Source organism: Balearica regulorum, chromosome 5, assembly GCF_011004875.1.
Source record: "Balearica regulorum gibbericeps isolate bBalReg1 chromosome 5, bBalReg1.pri, whole genome shotgun sequence".
In the NCBI taxonomy this organism is placed as follows: domain Eukaryota; kingdom Metazoa; phylum Chordata; class Aves; order Gruiformes; family Gruidae; genus Balearica; species Balearica regulorum.
In genome coordinates, this window is record NC_046188.1 from 63,455,629 (window position 1) to 63,474,651 (window position 19,023).

General features: G+C 39.9%; 1 protein-coding gene across 2 annotated transcripts in view; it reads left to right on the top strand.

Annotated features, from left to right (window-relative positions):
- MPPED2 (metallophosphoesterase domain containing 2) overlaps positions 1 to 19,023 on the top strand; it is a 107,958-nt gene that overhangs the window by 24,407 nt on the left and 64,528 nt on the right. For both annotated transcript variants that reach the window (XM_075755295.1, XM_075755296.1), the window contains exon 3: positions 13,909 to 14,090. In XM_075755295.1, the coding sequence (XP_075611410.1) occupies positions 13,909 to 14,090 (182 nt within the window). The remainder of the gene's footprint in view (positions 1 to 13,908; positions 14,091 to 19,023) is intronic.

A 19,023-nucleotide genomic window follows, 5' to 3' on the forward strand; every position in this document is an offset into this window, starting at 1 on the left:
AGTTTGGAGGGAGGAAGGAGGAGAAAGGTTGCAGGAAATTAGTCACTTCAGTCAAAGAACTAAGAATCTTAACTGCTAATTTTGTTTAGTATAGATGACTGTTAAAGTATTGATGTGAACAAAAGAGTTTCACTTAGCTCACATTCCTGTACCATTACGGTCACTGTGAACTCTGACTTTATTGACTTCAGTAAGCACGAGCAGAAGCCCTTTGTGCTGTCCAACTGGAAATTTCAGTGGCAACGCCAGAATGCAGAAATGTAAAGAAAACTAAAAAACCAAATGGATCCAGATGTAAAGGAAGAAATGGTTAAGACAGCTGTTCCCAGGTTTTAACAGTTGTGGGTTGGTTTTGGGGTTTTGGGGTTTTTTTCGTATCCTTGAGCAACTTACTGAATTAGCCTGTTTCCTTACTTAGAAAATACCCTAATAATTACAAGACTGTCAAAGATACTGGGAAGTTTTACTTACTATCTTTTACAGAATGTTTAGTAATGATTTTTTGTTGAAAACTCACAGAAACCTTTTCTTTTTTCTTTCTTTTTTTTTTTTAATTCGCAATTCCCCATAGCCTTGCAGAGCTGTCGTGGAATTCTGGCATAGTCTGTCCCTGGAGGGTATCTTTTCCTGCTCCATAATGACAGGGAAAAGAACTGGCATTTCATTTGCATGCTGAGAAAAATTTACTGTAGATGAGTAGGTGGGTGCAATTTTACACATATTATTAGTCAAAGCAAAAATGGCTTTGATTGTTTAAAAAAAAAATCAAAACAAACAACCCACCCAACTTAGTATAGCTGATAAGTGCACCCTGATATTCTCCACGTGTGTGTATATATATGTATTTTGGTTTTGCCAGTTTGTCAGTTTTACTGTAAATTTCCAAGTAGCTGAAGCTTGCCTTAAGTTTTTATTACCGGAATACATATTAAAAACATTTAAGTTTCTTTTCCTTTTACGTACAAAGAGGAGTATGAAGGTGAAAACGAAGACTAATTGTGTATCCGTATAGGGACACTGATTCAGCTAGTTGCTGCAGAAAAGGCTGTTCTGCAGCTGGTACTCTGAAATTCCTCTTGGTGTGGACACTCATATTCTCTAGGAAAAGTGCTTAAGCTAAATCAGAAAACAGGACTGTGCCTAATAAATAGACTCCCTGGGGAGTCATAGAAGAAAAGCTATGGTACTTTTAATTCACACAGCCTGTCTTTCTTCAGAGTAACCTCCTCATATTCTCAAGCTTGAAGAAACCAGAAGATAAATAAAAACAATGAAAAACATTATTTTGCATTAAAAAATGTGGGGTTTTTTTTTTTGTGTTTTTTTTTTTATAGTTAATTTTGTTGTTTGGGTTGTTTGGGTTTTTTTTTAAACTCGTGGTTTGGGGGATGTGAAATATGATTTCTTTGTCTTTAGCTTGTTAATGACAAGCTTGGTGGAATTCATTTCTGTGCATGAGGCCTTATGTACCACTGACTATGCGAGCTTAAATTTGTGTACCGCTGACTGTGATCTTAAATGTTGCGTTACTCAGTTTATGCCTTACCAGCACCCACCGCAATAGGATGGATTTCACCCGCCTTGGTTATTCCCATCTAAACGTGAAATGACGGTTTCTATTTGTTCTGCTGCAGATACGATGTTTCATAATTTTTACGTCTGATGCATTGGTTGAAGTAATGAAATTCCCTCTTTTGTTTTGAAGTGTAATCAGTGAGATTGCATTTGCATCGCTTGTAACTGAATCACGTAAGTGAAATTACATTGCCCACATCTCATTTTGTATCGTAAAATTTATGTGGTGCAGCTTGTTTCCCTCCTTCCTGGAGCTTTTCAGGGTGATATTCTTTCTCTAAATTTCAAAGCTACAAAACATTTGCTTTTTTGTATTTGGCATAGAAATGACTTTCTGCAGTGCGCTTCTACATCTGCCACGTGAAACAAAATTTTGATAGTGTGCAACATACGATTTGGAAAGCAGCTAATTTTCAAAGCTTTCAAGGTCTTGCGTTCTGTTGCATATTAAGTGATTACTAAGTCGGTTTGTACGATTAGCAACAACCTCCGAGTCACACGTGGTAACACCTCACTGCTGTTCGCATACAGAAACTGCATATTGAGGGGGTTCAGCTTATTTGGCTTTGGAATTGACTTGTAGATAATATTGAAATCAAAATGATTCTGTTGTTCTTCCCTGTCCCCCCGTCCGTCCCCCCCCCGCCTTTGTTACTGGCATAGAAGTGAAAGTAAATGCATTTTTAAATTGAATTTTCTAAAAGTATCCCTGAGGTAGATATCTATCTTGACTATAATTCATTTTTGGATTTATTTGATTTTTGGGGATACATATTTGGAAATAAATGGCTTAACACAGTAAGAATAATTGCTAACTGCAGAAGTCGGTAACAATTCTGATAAATATGAATGTCCCAGATACTCCCACAGAGGACTTTTAAGTCATTCATTTTTATGATAGAAGTATAAACAAAACAAAAATGTTCTTAGATAACCTATAACACTGTGGTTGCCCGCAAACCCTCTGCCTATTAACTACATTATTGATAAAACCTCCTGATTGTATGTGCAGCAGTGCTTCTCATAATATTATCTAAGCGTGATGTGTGTCAAATAAATGCCATAGACAAGTTATAGCGCAACAGAAATAGCGCTGGTTTTTATCCGTAAGATTTTTTAAAATTTTCTACAAGAGGCATTGGTGTCAAGTTCAGCAGCCTCTGGCACAAAGTACTCATTGCTTAGGAGAAAGTCTATGAGAACTCCAAATAATGAACGAGATTTGAAAAACAAAATAAAGGGGGGGAAGAAAGTAAGTCAGAATGAATTGTGCATTTCTCAGGAGTATCTCCAGCTGAAGCTTACATTCGTGCAGTGTTCTGCGAGCGCAGCCATGAGATTTTATTTCTCCCCCCACTATAGCTTTATCTACCAAGCTTTTTCTCCCTCAAACTAATGTTTGTATCTTGAAATATTGTGGAATGTATACTATTTGACCTGCGGTTTCCTTGTCATAAGTTGTTTAATACTGGAGAGAGAGAAAAGAGGGAGAAAGCTATCTGGTGTAATCTTTTTAGCTGGGAATGTATTTGGCACAGTCTTTTACAAATGAAAGAACCTGCTTTCAGTATCTGTGGTACAGCACGCTACAGCCCTCTCCAATCCAGTCACCAAGGAATTGCAGCATTTTGTTGATTGAATCCAGTTCTGTCTGCAACTGGGTTTCACGTTAGACATGTATGTCAGGGAGACGACGTTAGCTGTAATGAAGGCAATTGCACTAGAAAGGTAAAGGATAGAAAGATAACAGTGCAAAATTCCCTCCAGTAGATGCCCAAAGTCATCTTTTATGTTTCTGTGTCTCCAGCAAAGTTACTCTTCAGAGTTGAGAGCATATCTAAGAGCAGAACCTTGATTCTGGTGATTTTTTTCCCCTACTTCAAAGAAAATTATACGAAGTAAATACATGGGTTTTTTCTATGCATCCTGAGACTGATTCAGATCTCTCACCAGACTAGAGAATTCAAGTTGAGCTTAAGATGACTGGTGTCAAAATTTGTGGCAATGGAATAACTAGGACTGTAGAAATATTAGACCAGCTGTGCGACTATGTAACATGAAAGCTTACATCATTTCAGTGAACCATTTTAATGTACCGATCTTTTCGGTAACCTGGATGCTGAGTAGGAGCCTGTATTTTGGTGTTGATAGAAGGTAGTTAATAATCTCCTCTCTCTATTGCTATTAAAAATAAGGACTTAACTTTAGAAGGAGAGCTAAATTGCTGTCTTTTATCATCTTCCCTGCAGAAAGCTTCTTAAACCTTAAGAAGAGCTAGAGGCTGAAACCTCTGACAAGGGCTGAAATAATTCATATACATGAGACTGAGCGGCAAAAGGCTTTTTAAGACAGCATAGCTATTATGAAGAGTTTTACTTAGTAGGAAAATAGCGTTAGATGCCCAGAACTTGATGGGAAGCATTTTATTACTAATATCTTCAAAAAGTGTGTTAGAGCTTAGCTACAGTAGAGACTGTGCATCCTAACCGAGACAGATTTTTGTACTGGTTCAGATCCACAAATGGATTTTGTAGCTAATGTACAGCGCTTGCCAGTTTACTACCTTAAAAGAGTACCCGATGCTGCATGAATACTAGGAAATTTCTTTTTATTTGAGTTATATGTTCCGCTCTGTTTGTTCACCGATCTCCTGCTAACATCAGTGACAATTTCATAGGCATGTTGATGGCACTCTGTGCCCTTAGTAACTTAAAAATGGGAACTGGTGGTGTTTACCCAGCGTGAATTGTCCTTCCTTTGAAAAGGTTTTTTTGGACTCGGTTCCATCAACCCCGTGGAAGCCAAATCTTAAGGCAGAGGAGCAGAGAGACTCCTGGTCAGCACTCTGTTTAGGAGAGGGCTAACGCTTTGCCTGCATGGAGATTGAATTGCATCTCATCCCTGGAGAGGGTGATACCTTCAGGTCAGAAAGTAAAATGATTGAGAAGGCTAAGTGCAGAGTTTCTTACTTGCACTCTATACTTAAGGAACCCCACTTGTATTTCCTGAGCTGAAAGTCAGTGAAATTCCAAGCAGTTACTGTACTTTAGACCAAATATGTATTGGGGGGAAAAGAATCAGAACCAACCTCGGGTGTTTCCCAGCAAACACTTTAGGCTCAGTCCTGTGGGTGTATAAACACTGAGTATTTGTTTCTGAAACATGAAGATAGATTTTTAGATAGGGTAGTAAATTCTAGAGGATAATCAGTTCTCCTCAGAATGTTGTACGTCTTCAAGCCTAGTGCCTTATTACATGAGTAATTGTCTATTTGCTGAATTTATCATCTCCAAGAAAAAGTATTGAGTTATGCTTATGAATTCTGTACATTTTAGGACATTCCAGATTTCATTCTTAATACAAATGGGCATCGAAAATGGAGTTTATGCTGCAATAGATGCTTATACCAGTCTTCTTTTGACAGAACCTAGTGATTATAAGTCATCTCATTAGTTTTCTGGATTTGTTTCTCTGACCAAAGTTGTCCTAATTTCTGAGAAAGATGGCATTTTTGATGTGTCAAGTTAGAGTGAAACCAATTAAATTTAATCTGTCGTGCAGATCTGCTTCTGTTTGTTTTGGGGTGGGGTTTTTTTGCATTACAGTTTGAAAAACTATTTTACTATGGAAGCAAAGGCTAAAGCCTTCTCTGTCATTTCCACCCTAGAAATAAGTCCACCCCATTTTATGACTCATGCAATAGAAATAATTAGAGTGATATTGCACATTAATTTAGCCTCACTCTTGCCGAGATATAAAAATAATTTTTCAAATCTCATTGTCCTTAAATTAAGATTGGATCGAAATTTGCTTCTCTTTGGGGTTTGGGATGCCAGATTGTACTTTCTAAGCATATCTAATGAGTTGGTGTTTGTAGAGCTTATAGCAGGGAAATAAAAATCTGCCTTTGGTATAGAGCTTATTGACCTACCTTCCTAGTAGGTGCAGTTTTATCAGCAAATGAGTTCTTGCGGGGTGGGGGGAAGGCATGATTTATAGCAGTCCCCAACAACAACAGTAAAAGTATGTGGGAAAAGTGCTTCTTAATGACTTTTAATTGAAACCATACCAGCATAGAAATGGCAATTTAATGTTTTATTTAAAGGAGAAACTTTTGCCTGGGCCTTAGAGTGATGCTAATAGTGGTGTTGATACTGTTTTCACTTCTGTTTTGCTTCTCTAACCTTTGGAAAGCCACTTAGACCCAAATTTTAGAAGGTATTTCATTGACTAAAAAGAAATGTTGTCTGCAAAGGAGTGATTAATAGGATTTTCAAAAGCGCTCAAGCAATTCAATTTCTCAATTCCCACTAATATCAAGGGAGGCTACGTACTTCACAAGAAAGACCAGCTGACTATTTGCCCTCAAAGAACACCTTAGAAAATCTGAGGTTTACCTCTTTCTGGTTTTATTACTGACCAGAATCTGGACTTAACAGAGTTTGGACGCTTAATTGGCTGAGATTTATACTGGGTTGAGAAGATGTATTAGTATAAATTCCTTATAAAGAAGGGTTTTCTAAGTTTGCCCAAATGATGACAGTGGATAATACAGGTCTTTTCTGTTTAATCTCATAAATCTCACTGGAAGTAAACCAGCTCCAAAACCTGTAATAAAAAGATCTATCATTTCCCTGCAGCTATAATTGTTGGAAACGTTAGCAGTAAGCTGCTGAGTGGTGCATTGAATCCTCCTGTGGGTTTGTAAATGTAATTTTTTTTCCCCACGTTGCACCGAGACACAATTAATGCCACTTCTGAAATAAATATCAGACCCCTGTTTTACAGTTTCCAGAACGCTCTCTAAGGTTTTGATGGGCGACACATGTACATGGAGGTTTCCAGAAGAGGTGGAGCTTTCTAGCTAATTCGGGGTAGTCTGTTGTTAGATACGTGTGCTTGTATAAATAAGATCTACCAGCGAGAGTGTTGAAAGGTATTTGCATCCCTTTCTTTTTAGTCAGAGAAGAAACCAGATGTTTTCTTGGTGTTTGACCATACTGGAAGATGGAATCAAGTTGACAAAAGCACTAATATGTATGATTTAAACAATTAATGGCTGACAGCGGCCAACTAAAGCAATGCTATATTTTGACATTCATTGTGTTTATTGAGAGGAAATGAGTATTTGGCTTTGTGTCATTCAGCATGTGTTGTATCACAAAATTGGCTCTGTGTATGTGCATGTATACATTTTTCTGGCTGGAGATGTCTGGATATCTATGTGATGTGCTGAATTTATGCAGTAAGAATTTGCAGACAGTCCACCTTCCGTTGGAGGGCACAACGCGATTGAATAACCTGTCTGTCCCCTTCATCAGAGATTTTGTAGCTTCACTTGCAAAATCAGGAGATCAGTTATAAATACTGAGAAGTTAATCTGTTTGCCAAACCATTTTACATATATTTTTGAAGCTGTACTGACTATTTTATAAGAGGCCTGTTTTCTTTGGAATTTTTAAATTCAAGTTACAAAGTGATAATAATTCTTGACTGACTGGAGTGAATTGTGAGGCTCAGCTCCTTGCGTCGGGATGTTTGCACAGTGGGTCTGGAGGTGGGTCTCCTCTGTGACAGCCTGGAGAGAGAGAGACGACCTGAGCTTTGCTCAACCGGCAGGCGTTAGGCTGAAGCAGCCATCTGTGATGTGCCGTTAGCGGAGCGGTTGTCTTGCTGGGTTTTCTTCCAGTCCCACCACCCCACCTGGCTTTTTCTCCAGTTTGCTACCCTGTTGGCTGAGGAAAGCCGTGGTAACCTGTGGTGTCTGGCTTTACTCACGGGTACTAGGATTTCTTAAGCAAGAAAATGAAAAGACAAGAGGAAACGGCCTAACGTTGCACCAGGGGAGGTTTAGATTGGATATTAGGAAATATTTATTCACCGAAAGGGTTGTCAGTCATTGGAACAGGCTGCCCTGGGAAGTGGAGGCGTCGCCATCCCTGGACGTATTTAAAAGACGTGTAGCTGTGGTGCGTAGGGACATGGTTTAGTGGTGGACTTGGCAGTGTTAGGTTAATGGTTGGACTCGGATGATCTTAATGATCTTTTCCAACCAAAACAATTCTATGCAAATGGTTTTTGCCAGCTGGGTGGGGGATTCTCCTTCACCTCCTCCCCCTTTTCCACGCACGTACTTTGTTTTCCTTTTTGTAAGTTCTTGTTGCTGGGCCATCTTCCTGCAGAGTCTCATTTAGGATTGGGATCTACAGCTGTAGACGCTGACTGTGTGCTGTTGGCGCTGGCGTGTGCCCAACCACGGCCCTTTCACTGGCGTTTCGTCGTGGCGGGCGAGGGGATGCGCTTGCTCTGCCCGGCCGGCCATGGGGTGTCCCAGGTGGGCAGCACGTGTGGGATCTTCCCAGCTGCCTTAAAAATTTGGGGAACCGCATCCAGAACAGCTGTGGCACAGCGTATTCCTTTGTAGCTTTGGGACAGTGAAGCAGCTCAAAAGATTTTGAGTAAGTTCTAATGAAGAACAGGGATGCTGTGTCTGCTCCACACTTGATGCTGGAGTTTTGGGTTTTAATTTGATGGTGTATGAAGTCTTTAGTAACGTGTCGATGTTCATATCAGCCCAATCAACTAAACTAAATTACACTACATTTTAAGACTTACATTAACGTTATGAGCCAAAGTTTTTAAATTCAGATGTTAAATTTTTTTTTCCGAATGTAGATACGTTTACAGTTTGATACAGTCCTTCTGGTCTGTGGCATTAAAAACTGGTTCTAAAATTATGAAGTTGGCCTAATGGTCCTGAGATTTTTTTAAAAGTAAGAACAATTACACATCTTTTGGTTTCATTCCATTTCTTCAATATCTGCAGGGCATACAGATACATTTCATGCATTTTTCTTCAACTGAGAGACCTATTGATATATTTTGACAAAAATAATTAAGCCACAGGTCTCATGTGATCACCCAATTCCACCACTTGGGACTGGCTTTAAGAGAAATAAAAAAGTACCACAATATATCAAAGCTGTGAGATTTGGCTACAGTAACAAATACTTCAAGAACTGTAGCAAGTTTTCACAGAAATTCCCATTATTCTGTTCTCCTGAACTTCCCATGCGAAAGGGAGCGTGGGTAGAGGCAGAGGTATGAATTCAAAGAGAGAAAAAGATGAAGATGTAGAAAATACGTTGCTTTTGTTTTCCAGTTTCAACAAAATTACCTTTTGTTGCCTTAGCTGAGGAGGGGGAGCTAACAGCACTTAGAAACAAGCTTTTTAAAGTGTTTTTTTTTTTTTTTTTTTCCCCAGAAAATGTTTGCATTTAATCCTAAAATGAATGTATCAAGCTAACTGGCTCTTTGAAAAAGTATTTTGTTTACAAATTTTGAGATTAGGAGTAGCAGGAGGAGCATGAAGATTTTGCAAGAGAAAGCTAAACTGTAAATAAATAAAACTGACTATTCATAGTAAGTATGTGAGTAGGTGGTTTTTTTTTTTAAAGCTAGTAATATAGATATGTTTTTAATATAGAATAGTTACTAGATAGCGTGTCTCCAAATGATTCCCAAAACAGTACAGTAAGTGCAACAACACATACAGATGTTATGTGGTACGCAGACTTGAAGCCTGTGCTTAAATCAGTCTATAATGAATACTAATTTAGATGTCATAAAAAGCAAACCCACAAATTCAGTTACATATACAAGCCAGTGGAGAAATTATTAAGAGATGAGAAGACAGCATACAATGTGACAAAGTCTGCGACAGGCCCGACTGTTCGTGCATCTGGTGAGCTTGGGAAGGAGTAAAATTATGTGGTCTTGCATGCTGACTGCTGACTTGTTCACCTGTAGCAGCGCAAACAGAACCAGCCTAAAAAGTAGTGTACTGTGAGCGGTAATAGTGCCGGTTTGAGTTGTTGGGTTTGGGACGTGTGTGGGGAAAAAAAAAAATCTCTGCGCATCTGTAAGTGTTTTGTCCGGCATAAGTGCTGCATTCATCAGAGTGATTTATTCCACTCTAGGAACTGGAAATTCTTCCTGGCTTAATGTTTAAGATTTTTATTTAGTTTTTGGGGATGAATTGGTTTCTTGGGAATTGTTCTCTAAGAGGGGATTTGGGGTCTGCATAGCTCAAACCCCCAGAGAGCAGGGAGGCGAAAAGGCTGTGCGTTCAGCTCTCTAAGCGCAGGCATTCCTGGGGACCGGCTAACCCAGCCGGAGCGCTGTATTTTCAGCATTCGAACTCACCCGTGCAGAATTATCCTTTGGAATCAAAACTTACTTTCTTTCAGAAAAACGGTGCTTGTGTCTTTTCTAAATTTTCTTTAAAAACGTGACCCCAGTGTAATTCTGCCTGCAGCTATGTCTCTTGGAGAGCTGCACTGCCCTTTCTGTCTCGGAGGTGCTTTCTAATGCCGATGATTTGTAGGACATCATTATGAGTAACTAGCGTGAGCTTGGGCCGAAATCCACAGCTAACGTGTCCGCTCCATGGCGTGACATCCTAAATCAAGTCCTTTGCCTCCATGCTTGTGAACGGCCCAATGCTTTCCTCTTCTGTGAGTTTCCAAATTCAGCTCTCCTACCTCGCTGTCAAAATCCCCTTGATAACTTCTGCATTGCTGATTGTCGTTTAATTACTTAATCTCTGCTTTCAAAACATAAAGCCACGACAAAATTTGCAGCCTGATGGATGAGGACAGCGTACAACTCCAATTCCGCGCAGCCGGCGGGGCAAGGGGCAGCGCTCTGCTTCCCTATGTACGTGGCCCTGCTGTCTTGGAAGTGCCATGGTAACCGTGGTTTTGGAGGAAGATGGTGATTAGTGATAGCTGAGCAAACCAGATCCGAGCCCGTTATGGTGTCCCTTGATTCAGCTGCAGCAGTGTGTGAGGAACTGTGAATTTGAGGTTTGTACCTGAGGGACTCCTATTCCGAGTGAGAACAGCTGATGGTAAGGGCAGTTTAATAAAGCCGAGTAATTATCTGATAAACAAGGTCCTTATAGAAGTGTATGAAGATTACATTGTCCCTTCCGATTCCTAAACCCTTGTCATAGATACATTAAATGTGACAGATCTTACATTACTGTCATGATCTTAGAAAGCAGTCATTGCTCAACTGCCTTACGGGATTTCATTCCAGGTCTTACAGAAACTTTTGAAAAAACACCCAAGTACCTGATTTTCTAAGGCGCAAAATACCTTGGATGTCCACGTTCATTTAGAAACTTAAGGCAAAAAATCTTCATTAGTTTTGATACTTGAATATTTTGTTAGGTTGCTTTCCATGTCTTGATTGCTGTATTAATCCTAACGTATGAACTTTCAGATTAGTCTGGAATAACGTTTACTGCATGTTTCCATGAGCGTGCTTTTCATTATCTGTAAAGTGTTTCAGTTTGCCAGCTCAAGAATACTGAAAAAATAAAGTATTGGTGGTGATGGAGAATGTCAAAGTTAGCCGGATGCACTGTGTTTGGAGCAAATGGTAAAGAATACGTTGAATTTCATAGGTATGTGCTCTGATTCAGCAGAGACTGGTGGTAGGGGGGCTGAAATAATTATTTTATCTCTTGTTGAATTGGAGTGAGGGTCAAATGCATAGCTATTACAGAGCTTTTAGAAATGCCAGTCTGTAATGCCCAGATGTTGGGTCGTGAGGTGAGCAAACCACCCAAAGAACAGATGTGCAAAGCCCAGGTAGAGGCCCGCTAGCGAGCAGCGCGTCACCAAAAGCTGTGAAAGGGGAGCGCCTCGCCTACTGCACTAGCTGATCTCACGAGTTCGGAGGCCAATCCTCTTGTGATGTAGTGAAATAGAAAAAAATCCTCATTCCTCTTTGCCAGGCTGTAACTGTGGATGGAAGGGAAACTTGAGCCTTCAGGACTGGCAATAACACCCCTTTTATTAAGTTTCTATTGAAGGACTATTTTGAGTAAGATAAATTGGTGGGCTGAACACAGTAACCTTCAGTATCTCGCTTTCAAATACTTAAGGAAGAAATTAAGCTAAGATGTAGAAAAAAGGTTAATTGGCAACATCATAGTGTTTGTGAAGAGGAGAAAGAAGCATCAGGAACGTAATGAATTTTGATTATAGAATTTTCTGTAAGTCAGTCATTGCATGAATAGAGAAAAAATCCTAAACCAGATTTTGGTGTCATGCTCTAATAGGGATTGCCTGAAGCAAAACAGGGTTTATTTGGAAACAAACTGCAGAGAATAGCAAAAGCATGGCTGCTGTGCATGAACAGAATTGGACTCCCCAGAGGCAGGCAGTGCTGGTCGTAGCTCAGGCAGGGACTCTCTGAACAAGGTGTGTGGTACTGGTGGAAGGTGGTGTTCATTTTTTGTGCTGTCTGGAGTAGACATCCTTGGAAGTGTGGAAACGTTGATTCGGAAACCCCCGTGTTTACTGTGTGACATATTTCTAAGAAGTTTCAACTTATCTTCTGTAGTTGGGAGGAAGATATCAAATACAAAAACACTATGGCCTATAATTACAGTTCTGCCCAGCCTGCCAGTGTGATTTCAATGGTAAATGAGTTTTACTCTGGATATAACAACCTTATTAATTTCTAATCCTTGCAGAGAGGAATCCATTGGTTGTCGGAGTTCAGATTTTTGTAGTGGGTTTCTGTGGTGGTAACCAGTTGTATGGCTCAACTAATCATACCTGGTGCTTTGGGTGGAATAGGAGGTACAATACCAAGAAGAAAAAAAGTTATCCACCAACCTGCCCCTTCCCATCCAGTCCACCCTGCAGTAAAATCTGCTTTTAAGATAAAGATTGTATTAAAATAAACATCTGCTTGCAGAGCCTGAATTTTGCAAACTAATTCAGTGGACCATGGCAACCAAATGTGATACGTCTATGGTATATACAGTTTGATTGGAAATATTTATGGTACCTAGGAAAATGCAATCTAACAAAATGTGCTTTATTTTCTATTACTGATTATGCAGTCTCAACTATGGGGATTTAAGAAAAACAACTTCACAGGGATGTGCACTAGTTACTTGTTTTTCTTTTCATTTAGTGTGGAGAGAAAAACTAATAAAACCTGTTTAATTTTAATTTTACTTTCAGGCACTGAGTTTTGAATGTATGTTGTGCCAGTTTGTCCAAATAAGTCTTAGAACAGCATTATTTTGGGTGCTTAAAAACACTGAGAGCTTGGCTTCACTGCTCTGATGATTGGAGATGTAAGTGGACCATTATTCTGACGTAACTCCTACATACCTCAAAATTTCTAGCTGAGCTGTAAGTATGATCAGTGGCACATCAGTGGAATGGGTTGATGTTTTGTGGGGTTGGGATGGGATTTGCTGTAGTGTTAATCCAGATACTGTGCTATTCAAATGTTGATTTACAGTGTGGTACTTCAATCTATGTCAAGAGGAGTTGAGCAAATCAAGTTATGGTAACTCTGCGGAGAAATAACTGCTATTCCAAAGCAAGCAATGGATTTCCTTTTGTATTTTAAGTTATTCTGTTACAAATTGGAACTTTTAACCACAAAGTATGCATAAAGTACTTTTCTTCCCTATTATTTTTTTCTCTCTTTTGCTTAAATTTATAAAAAAAACTCCAAAGAACAAACCAACAAAACACTTCAAAACCAAACTTCTGTGCTGGGTCTTATATAGTCAATAAGATCACATTAACAAATGTAGCTTGCAAATAGCCAATCAAACTAAAATTTTAACATCGTTTATTGTAGATAAAAATGTTTTATCTATGGTTGGTTCGTGCTCTACAACATCAGTTCCTAAATTTGTAGAATTTGGGAAGATGAGCTCAGGATTTTGTGTGAGGGTAAGAAGTCATTAGATTCAGTTCTGTGATTTCGAGGCTTCATCGACATAGTCCTGAATGTACATGATTGTGTGTAAACAAATATTCCTGCTGGAATCTGTAGGAGTGCCTGTGCCCATGAAAAAAGTCAGATGCTAAGCTGCTCAGCTCAAGCGAGAGCCTGTTGCTGGCCTACCTGCGAGACCTGTTATTTAATGGCCCATGCACTACTTCATGTGTAAAACAAGTGACAGAGAAAACATGTCTGAGTTCAAAATCTCTTAAATCCATTTTCTCCAATGTTTAAATTAACTTTAGTATCAGAAACTGGCCACATCTTGTCTATTTTTTAATCTTCTTGCCTTACCAGGTAAGTATTTGAGGAGCACTCTGGTCCCTTCAGGATGTTGGGCAGTGTTGCATTACAGAGTCAGTTCTTTCAGCACGGTGTGTAAATGGATGTGTATGTGTGTGCGTGCACGCTTATATATAGAGAGATCTGTGTTGATATGTGAAATAATAGATGTGAGGGTTTTAACCTTGTAACTGTTACGAGATCTTTATGTGTCTGCTTTAGGGTCGACCCTATCCCATATGACACTCCAAAACCAGCGGGCCACACGCGATTTGTCTGCGTCTCAGACACACACTCCAGAACAGATGGCATCCAGATGCCTTATGGGGACATCCTTCTCCACACGGGCGATTTCACCGAACTGGGACTGCCCTCAGAGGTTAAGAAGTTTAATGACTGGTTAGGTAAGGAATTACTGCGTTTTGGTGACCCCAATTAACCTCTCCTGTCCAAGTGTCAGTCACTGCCTCCTAATTGAATTAGAGCACTTGAAAATCCCCCCCTACCCTTGCTTCACTTGTCCTCATGTGATGTGCTGTTTCTAGCCTCAGTATGATTCTGTTAATTAAGACAAATTTAGAGACTTTGCTGTATTTCTGCGTTACCTTGGGGGAAAAGATTCCGTCGTTCCACAGCAAGGAGGACTTCTGTCGTTCCACAGGAGGACTGTGTGCGGCCTCCTGTGTGCGCTGAGGCGGTGGTGGCACCTCAGATGAATGCATACAGCATCCTGTTTGTTGATGCTCTGGGGTTTTGTGTCCAGCGCCGAACCTATTGCCCATTGTATTTTGGGTTTACCGTAATTGGAAGCAGTGCTGAAAGCTACAACATATTTGGAAATGAGGAAAGTCCTTCTTCCCACAATACAGGATGGCAAAATCAGTAACATTGGTTGGAAGAGGAGAACTTTTTGGGGGTGTTATTCACGTGATGTCCGCTTTGAGTTAGAGTACTGGCATTTTAACTTTGAACGCAGGCACTCAATGCCTCTTTGGTAGAACACCTCTCATATTTGGCTGTATTTGATAGCAGTGCCTTGATAGCCTGTTGCTACAGTTGAGGGCAGCTAAGTTGCAAAAGCAGAAGACCAATACGAAGGAGGGGAACTTGTGCGTGATGCTCCAGATATAAATGCTGCTGGTAGGCCGGCTATGTGCTGCTATGTCACCACTTGCACTAGAAATATTCAGAGATGAAGGTGACTTGAGCAGCTGATCTTCAAGAAACATTAGAATGAATTTACAGCATTATCTAAAACCTTAGAAAGCATAGCTTTGTCGTCATGCTTTACGTCCATCACTGCACTCTCTCTTGCCTGCTGTATGATGGCCACATCGCTACCTGCCTTTAATAGCATCATTTTATTCCATTGGAGTTCCTTGGCCGACCCTTCAAGACATAAGTGAAGAACATTTGGATTTACTAAAGGAATTTTTAAATAGAAGAGCTTCCACATTCTCTGTCTTTTCACCCTCCTTTGCATTTTCTCCATACTGTTCTTTTTATCTTCCTTCTGACCTCTGATTTCCATAGACCAGTTTTAAAGAACGTTTTTTCTTCTCTTTATTGCTGTGCATGTGAGATTGGGGCTTCCAGATACTGCCATATTACTGTAATTTAGTTTTATTGTTCTTGTTTCTAGAAAGCTGTACTACATTTTATGGTCTCAAAACTATCATTTTTCTGGGAATGTAATTGCAGGGTCAGGAAGTAAGAAGCGGTACGAGAAGGAGGTGGATATGTACATTGGTTGAGGGAGGAGACACTGTAGGAATCATCTTCCTCAACTTTTGTGTGTTCTTTGTGATAACCCGTAAATGTTGGTGTTGTGAAGGAGGAAGAGGAGCAAGCAACATAAGGGCAGTGGGAGGCCGCACAGCTTCACGGGGAGTGGGCGGTGTGGTCCTACTGAGCATCAATCCTCCTAGAGAAGCTAGGCAGCACTGCTGTGCAACGAGGTTCAGTTTTTACAGATGTTGGGCAGCTCCAGGAACGGAATTGCTTTCTGGAGAGCGTAGACCTCCAAAGTCCAGCACGAATGCACCGCTAAAAGCAGCGCCTGGTTGCCAGAGTTCCTCTTTGGACTTTGGGTCATTTCACAAGTACTGTTTTGCTACAGCCAGAGCCCACGTCTAGTGCTTGGCATCTGAAAACACTAACTCAGTACTGCTGAAAGCCAGAACAAGTAATCTGCTAGTGCGTGTTCACCCTTTCGTAGGGAATCTTACGGTATCGGCAGCCACTTGGCATTCCTTGTATTTAACGGGTGTTTCATGATGATGTTATTTTGTCACATAGGTCCTTGGTTTAACATTTGCAACAGAAGAGTTATAACCCTTTGAACAGGTTTTGTTCCAACCTCGATCATTTACCATGGGACTTTCTTAGCATGTGTATAGTTTTATAGGAGTCAGTATGATATTTATCTGAGAAACCAGGTTTTGCATTCTTTGGCAGTCAGTGTCATTGAAAGGGGAAGCTTTGACTGTGTGAGGACCTACTGGCTTTGGCTTCAGGCTTTCATATCTCAGGTACAGAGAAAACTTCTTTAGGTTGGGGGTTTTTTTTAGGTTTTTTTACATGCACAGAGTCCACTTGCATTTTCATATATATGACAGTACCAGTTATTAGGTTTCTGGCATAAGGTGAGGCAGCAAATTGATTCCCCCGAGGAATCTTGTCGTGTTGGTGAATACTTGTTGCAGTGCCATCCCCTCCTCCTCTGGAATCAAAACAGTATGAAGTCAGGCATGCCCTTTTGCCACTTTATTTCAGGCTCCTATCTGCAAAATGGGAGTAACCGCATTTTACTATTTACTATGTATATTGTGAAGATTAATACTTTCAAGGTTGTGAGGCGATGGCATGTATTGGTTCCAAAGATACATACCAGTAGCAGGCAGGAACAAGCAGGATTCCTTTTTCTTCTGCCGTATAGTGGGAGGCATCTTTTTTCGTCATAGTTGACAGGAACCTTATTCTGAAGCAAGGCACTGAGAACTCCCATCAAATACAGCATCGCCCTTGTAGAAAGGGGTTTTCATATCTTTTGTGTGCGTGGTTTTCTCCACTGGCAATCGTGTTGTAAAGCGGTAATGAAGACAAGGCATCTGTATCGTTTATACCTTGAGGGAGAGAAGCGAGATCAAAGCTAGGCTTCGTTCTGCAGCTTATTTTACCTACTCTGGGGTAACAAAACAGGCCCTCGTCTCCACTAGGATTATATAATGGGATAACTAAGACACCGTAACTGTCCATAATTTTCTTGGCAGTAAAACCAAGGAAAAAGTTAAAAAATGATTATTCAGAACCCCTGCCTGCCTTGTACTTCACTGGGTGTTACATATGCCAGAGTTTTACAGGACTGAGAGCACTTCTGTCAGCCCCACAATTTTCTGTTTTGTGGGTCTTGGATCCCTTTGCAACTCTTTGGGTATCTCACCTGAGCAAAATGTGCAGCATCTTGTCCATCTCTTTCAGTAATATTCACCCTTCTTCCTTGTCTCTGCAGCCTGATCACAGAACCTGCTCTCCGCGCCCTCTTTCCCGCTCCTCCTAGCTGTAGGCCCTTCTCGCAACTTTTACTAATCTTAGGCTTTTTTCCCTTTGGCTGATAAATTTTCATTATTGGTTTTGCATGAAAGTCGCCTGGGCTCATACATTGAGTAACCTCTGTGGTCACTTAGTGATTACATACACTGGCTGAGGTAATTTATTCACTTTGTTTTGGTGTGAACATGTCCCTTGGGTCTTGTAACTGCTGTAATCACTTGACCTTAGTGACTGTTAAATGCTTTAAACACAGTTATTTTAAATTTATAATTGTTTTCATTAAAAATCTCTTATGGTAACTTAACTGACCTTGCAGTAAACACAGCATTATGTGCTGAGGAAGAATTAAGACTTTTTCTATGCTCAGTGTATTTCCTACTGAATGTTTCAACATACTATTATCACTGTTCATGTTTTTCCCATCTATTCTCATTGTCATGTATGGGAAAGGAAATACAGGAATATTTAATTATAGTTCTGTCTTCATAGTGCAGTATTTCCTCTCCTGCCTGATGGGAAGTGATTGAATAACTCATAAGAACTGAAGAGAAAGCAAAGATAAATTCAAGCGGATAGATCTTTAATGAGTGACTATGTTTATTGTGCTCAATTAGTATGGGCCTGATTGTGCATATCCTTACTTGTGTGAATAATTTGCATCTGCTTTAGTCATTTTTTTCAAATAGCCAGCTTTGTTCTTTTTTTATCTAGTGGTTATCTCTTACTGCGTTCATTTTTTTGGTTTGGATTTTTATTTTTATTTTTTCCCTGCAAGATTTCTAATATAAGGCACATTACTGGACAAACTAGGCAAATTTCTACAGTGGTGGATGCGAATAAATCCAGTAGGTGAAATTACTGCTGGTTAATGTCTGCGGAGCTGAGACTAGAATGTGGCTCGGGTTTTTACGAGTTGTTCTGGAATTTAGCGACTTGACTGTTTCATGACATGTTTTTATTTCATGTCTTGCTTTTGTTTTGAATGCATATTTCTTGCCATTTCTGCGGGATAATGACTTGAGGAACTTTGTGAATGGTTTAGTGGCCAAACACATATGGGTTTGTACTGGAACAAATATTTCTTTACCCGTAATATATCCTTGCCTTTAGTATAAACATTGTTGATAGAGCTAAAATAAATATTCAGCTTTTTTTTCCTGTGGTGTAGTTCCTCCATCATGTTACTTAAAGTGAGAAGAAAAGAATGATTATACTATTTTAACGTGGAGGTTTTCCTGTTACACTCTGCACGTATGGATGTGGTCCTCAGAAACATATTGCCAGTTCTTTTAAAGTCCATTTTTGTGTGAATGTTTAGTTATTGAAAATAGCAGCTTCAGCCTGGAATTGCTGGCTGTTACATGGAATAAATGACAAAATGGGAAGAATGTTTGGAAATAATGGTGTTGCTCTCAGAGGTACGGACAGACACTTGGTTCCAGTCTACACTTAGATTTCTGCATTAGTACTGTAGAAATTTGAAATTATATCCAAAACTGTAAGCCAGAAACCTGCCAAAATAATGTTTGATCTTGAAGATCACTGTTTAAAAATTCAGGGTCACATTCCTCTTGTGTCCTTTCTCAGTCTCTCTGGTCTGCTTGGTTATTCCCTCATTTTATCTAGGCTTCATCTCCTCTCCAGGCATGTTTCATTTAGGGGTTTGTGTGCGTGTGTTCCTTTTGCTAATGTGCACTGCAGACAGTTTCATTGTGACAAAGTATTTGTACTTGAGAACTTTTACTCCTTAAAAGTATTATTTCTGGTGTGAATTATTTTACCATC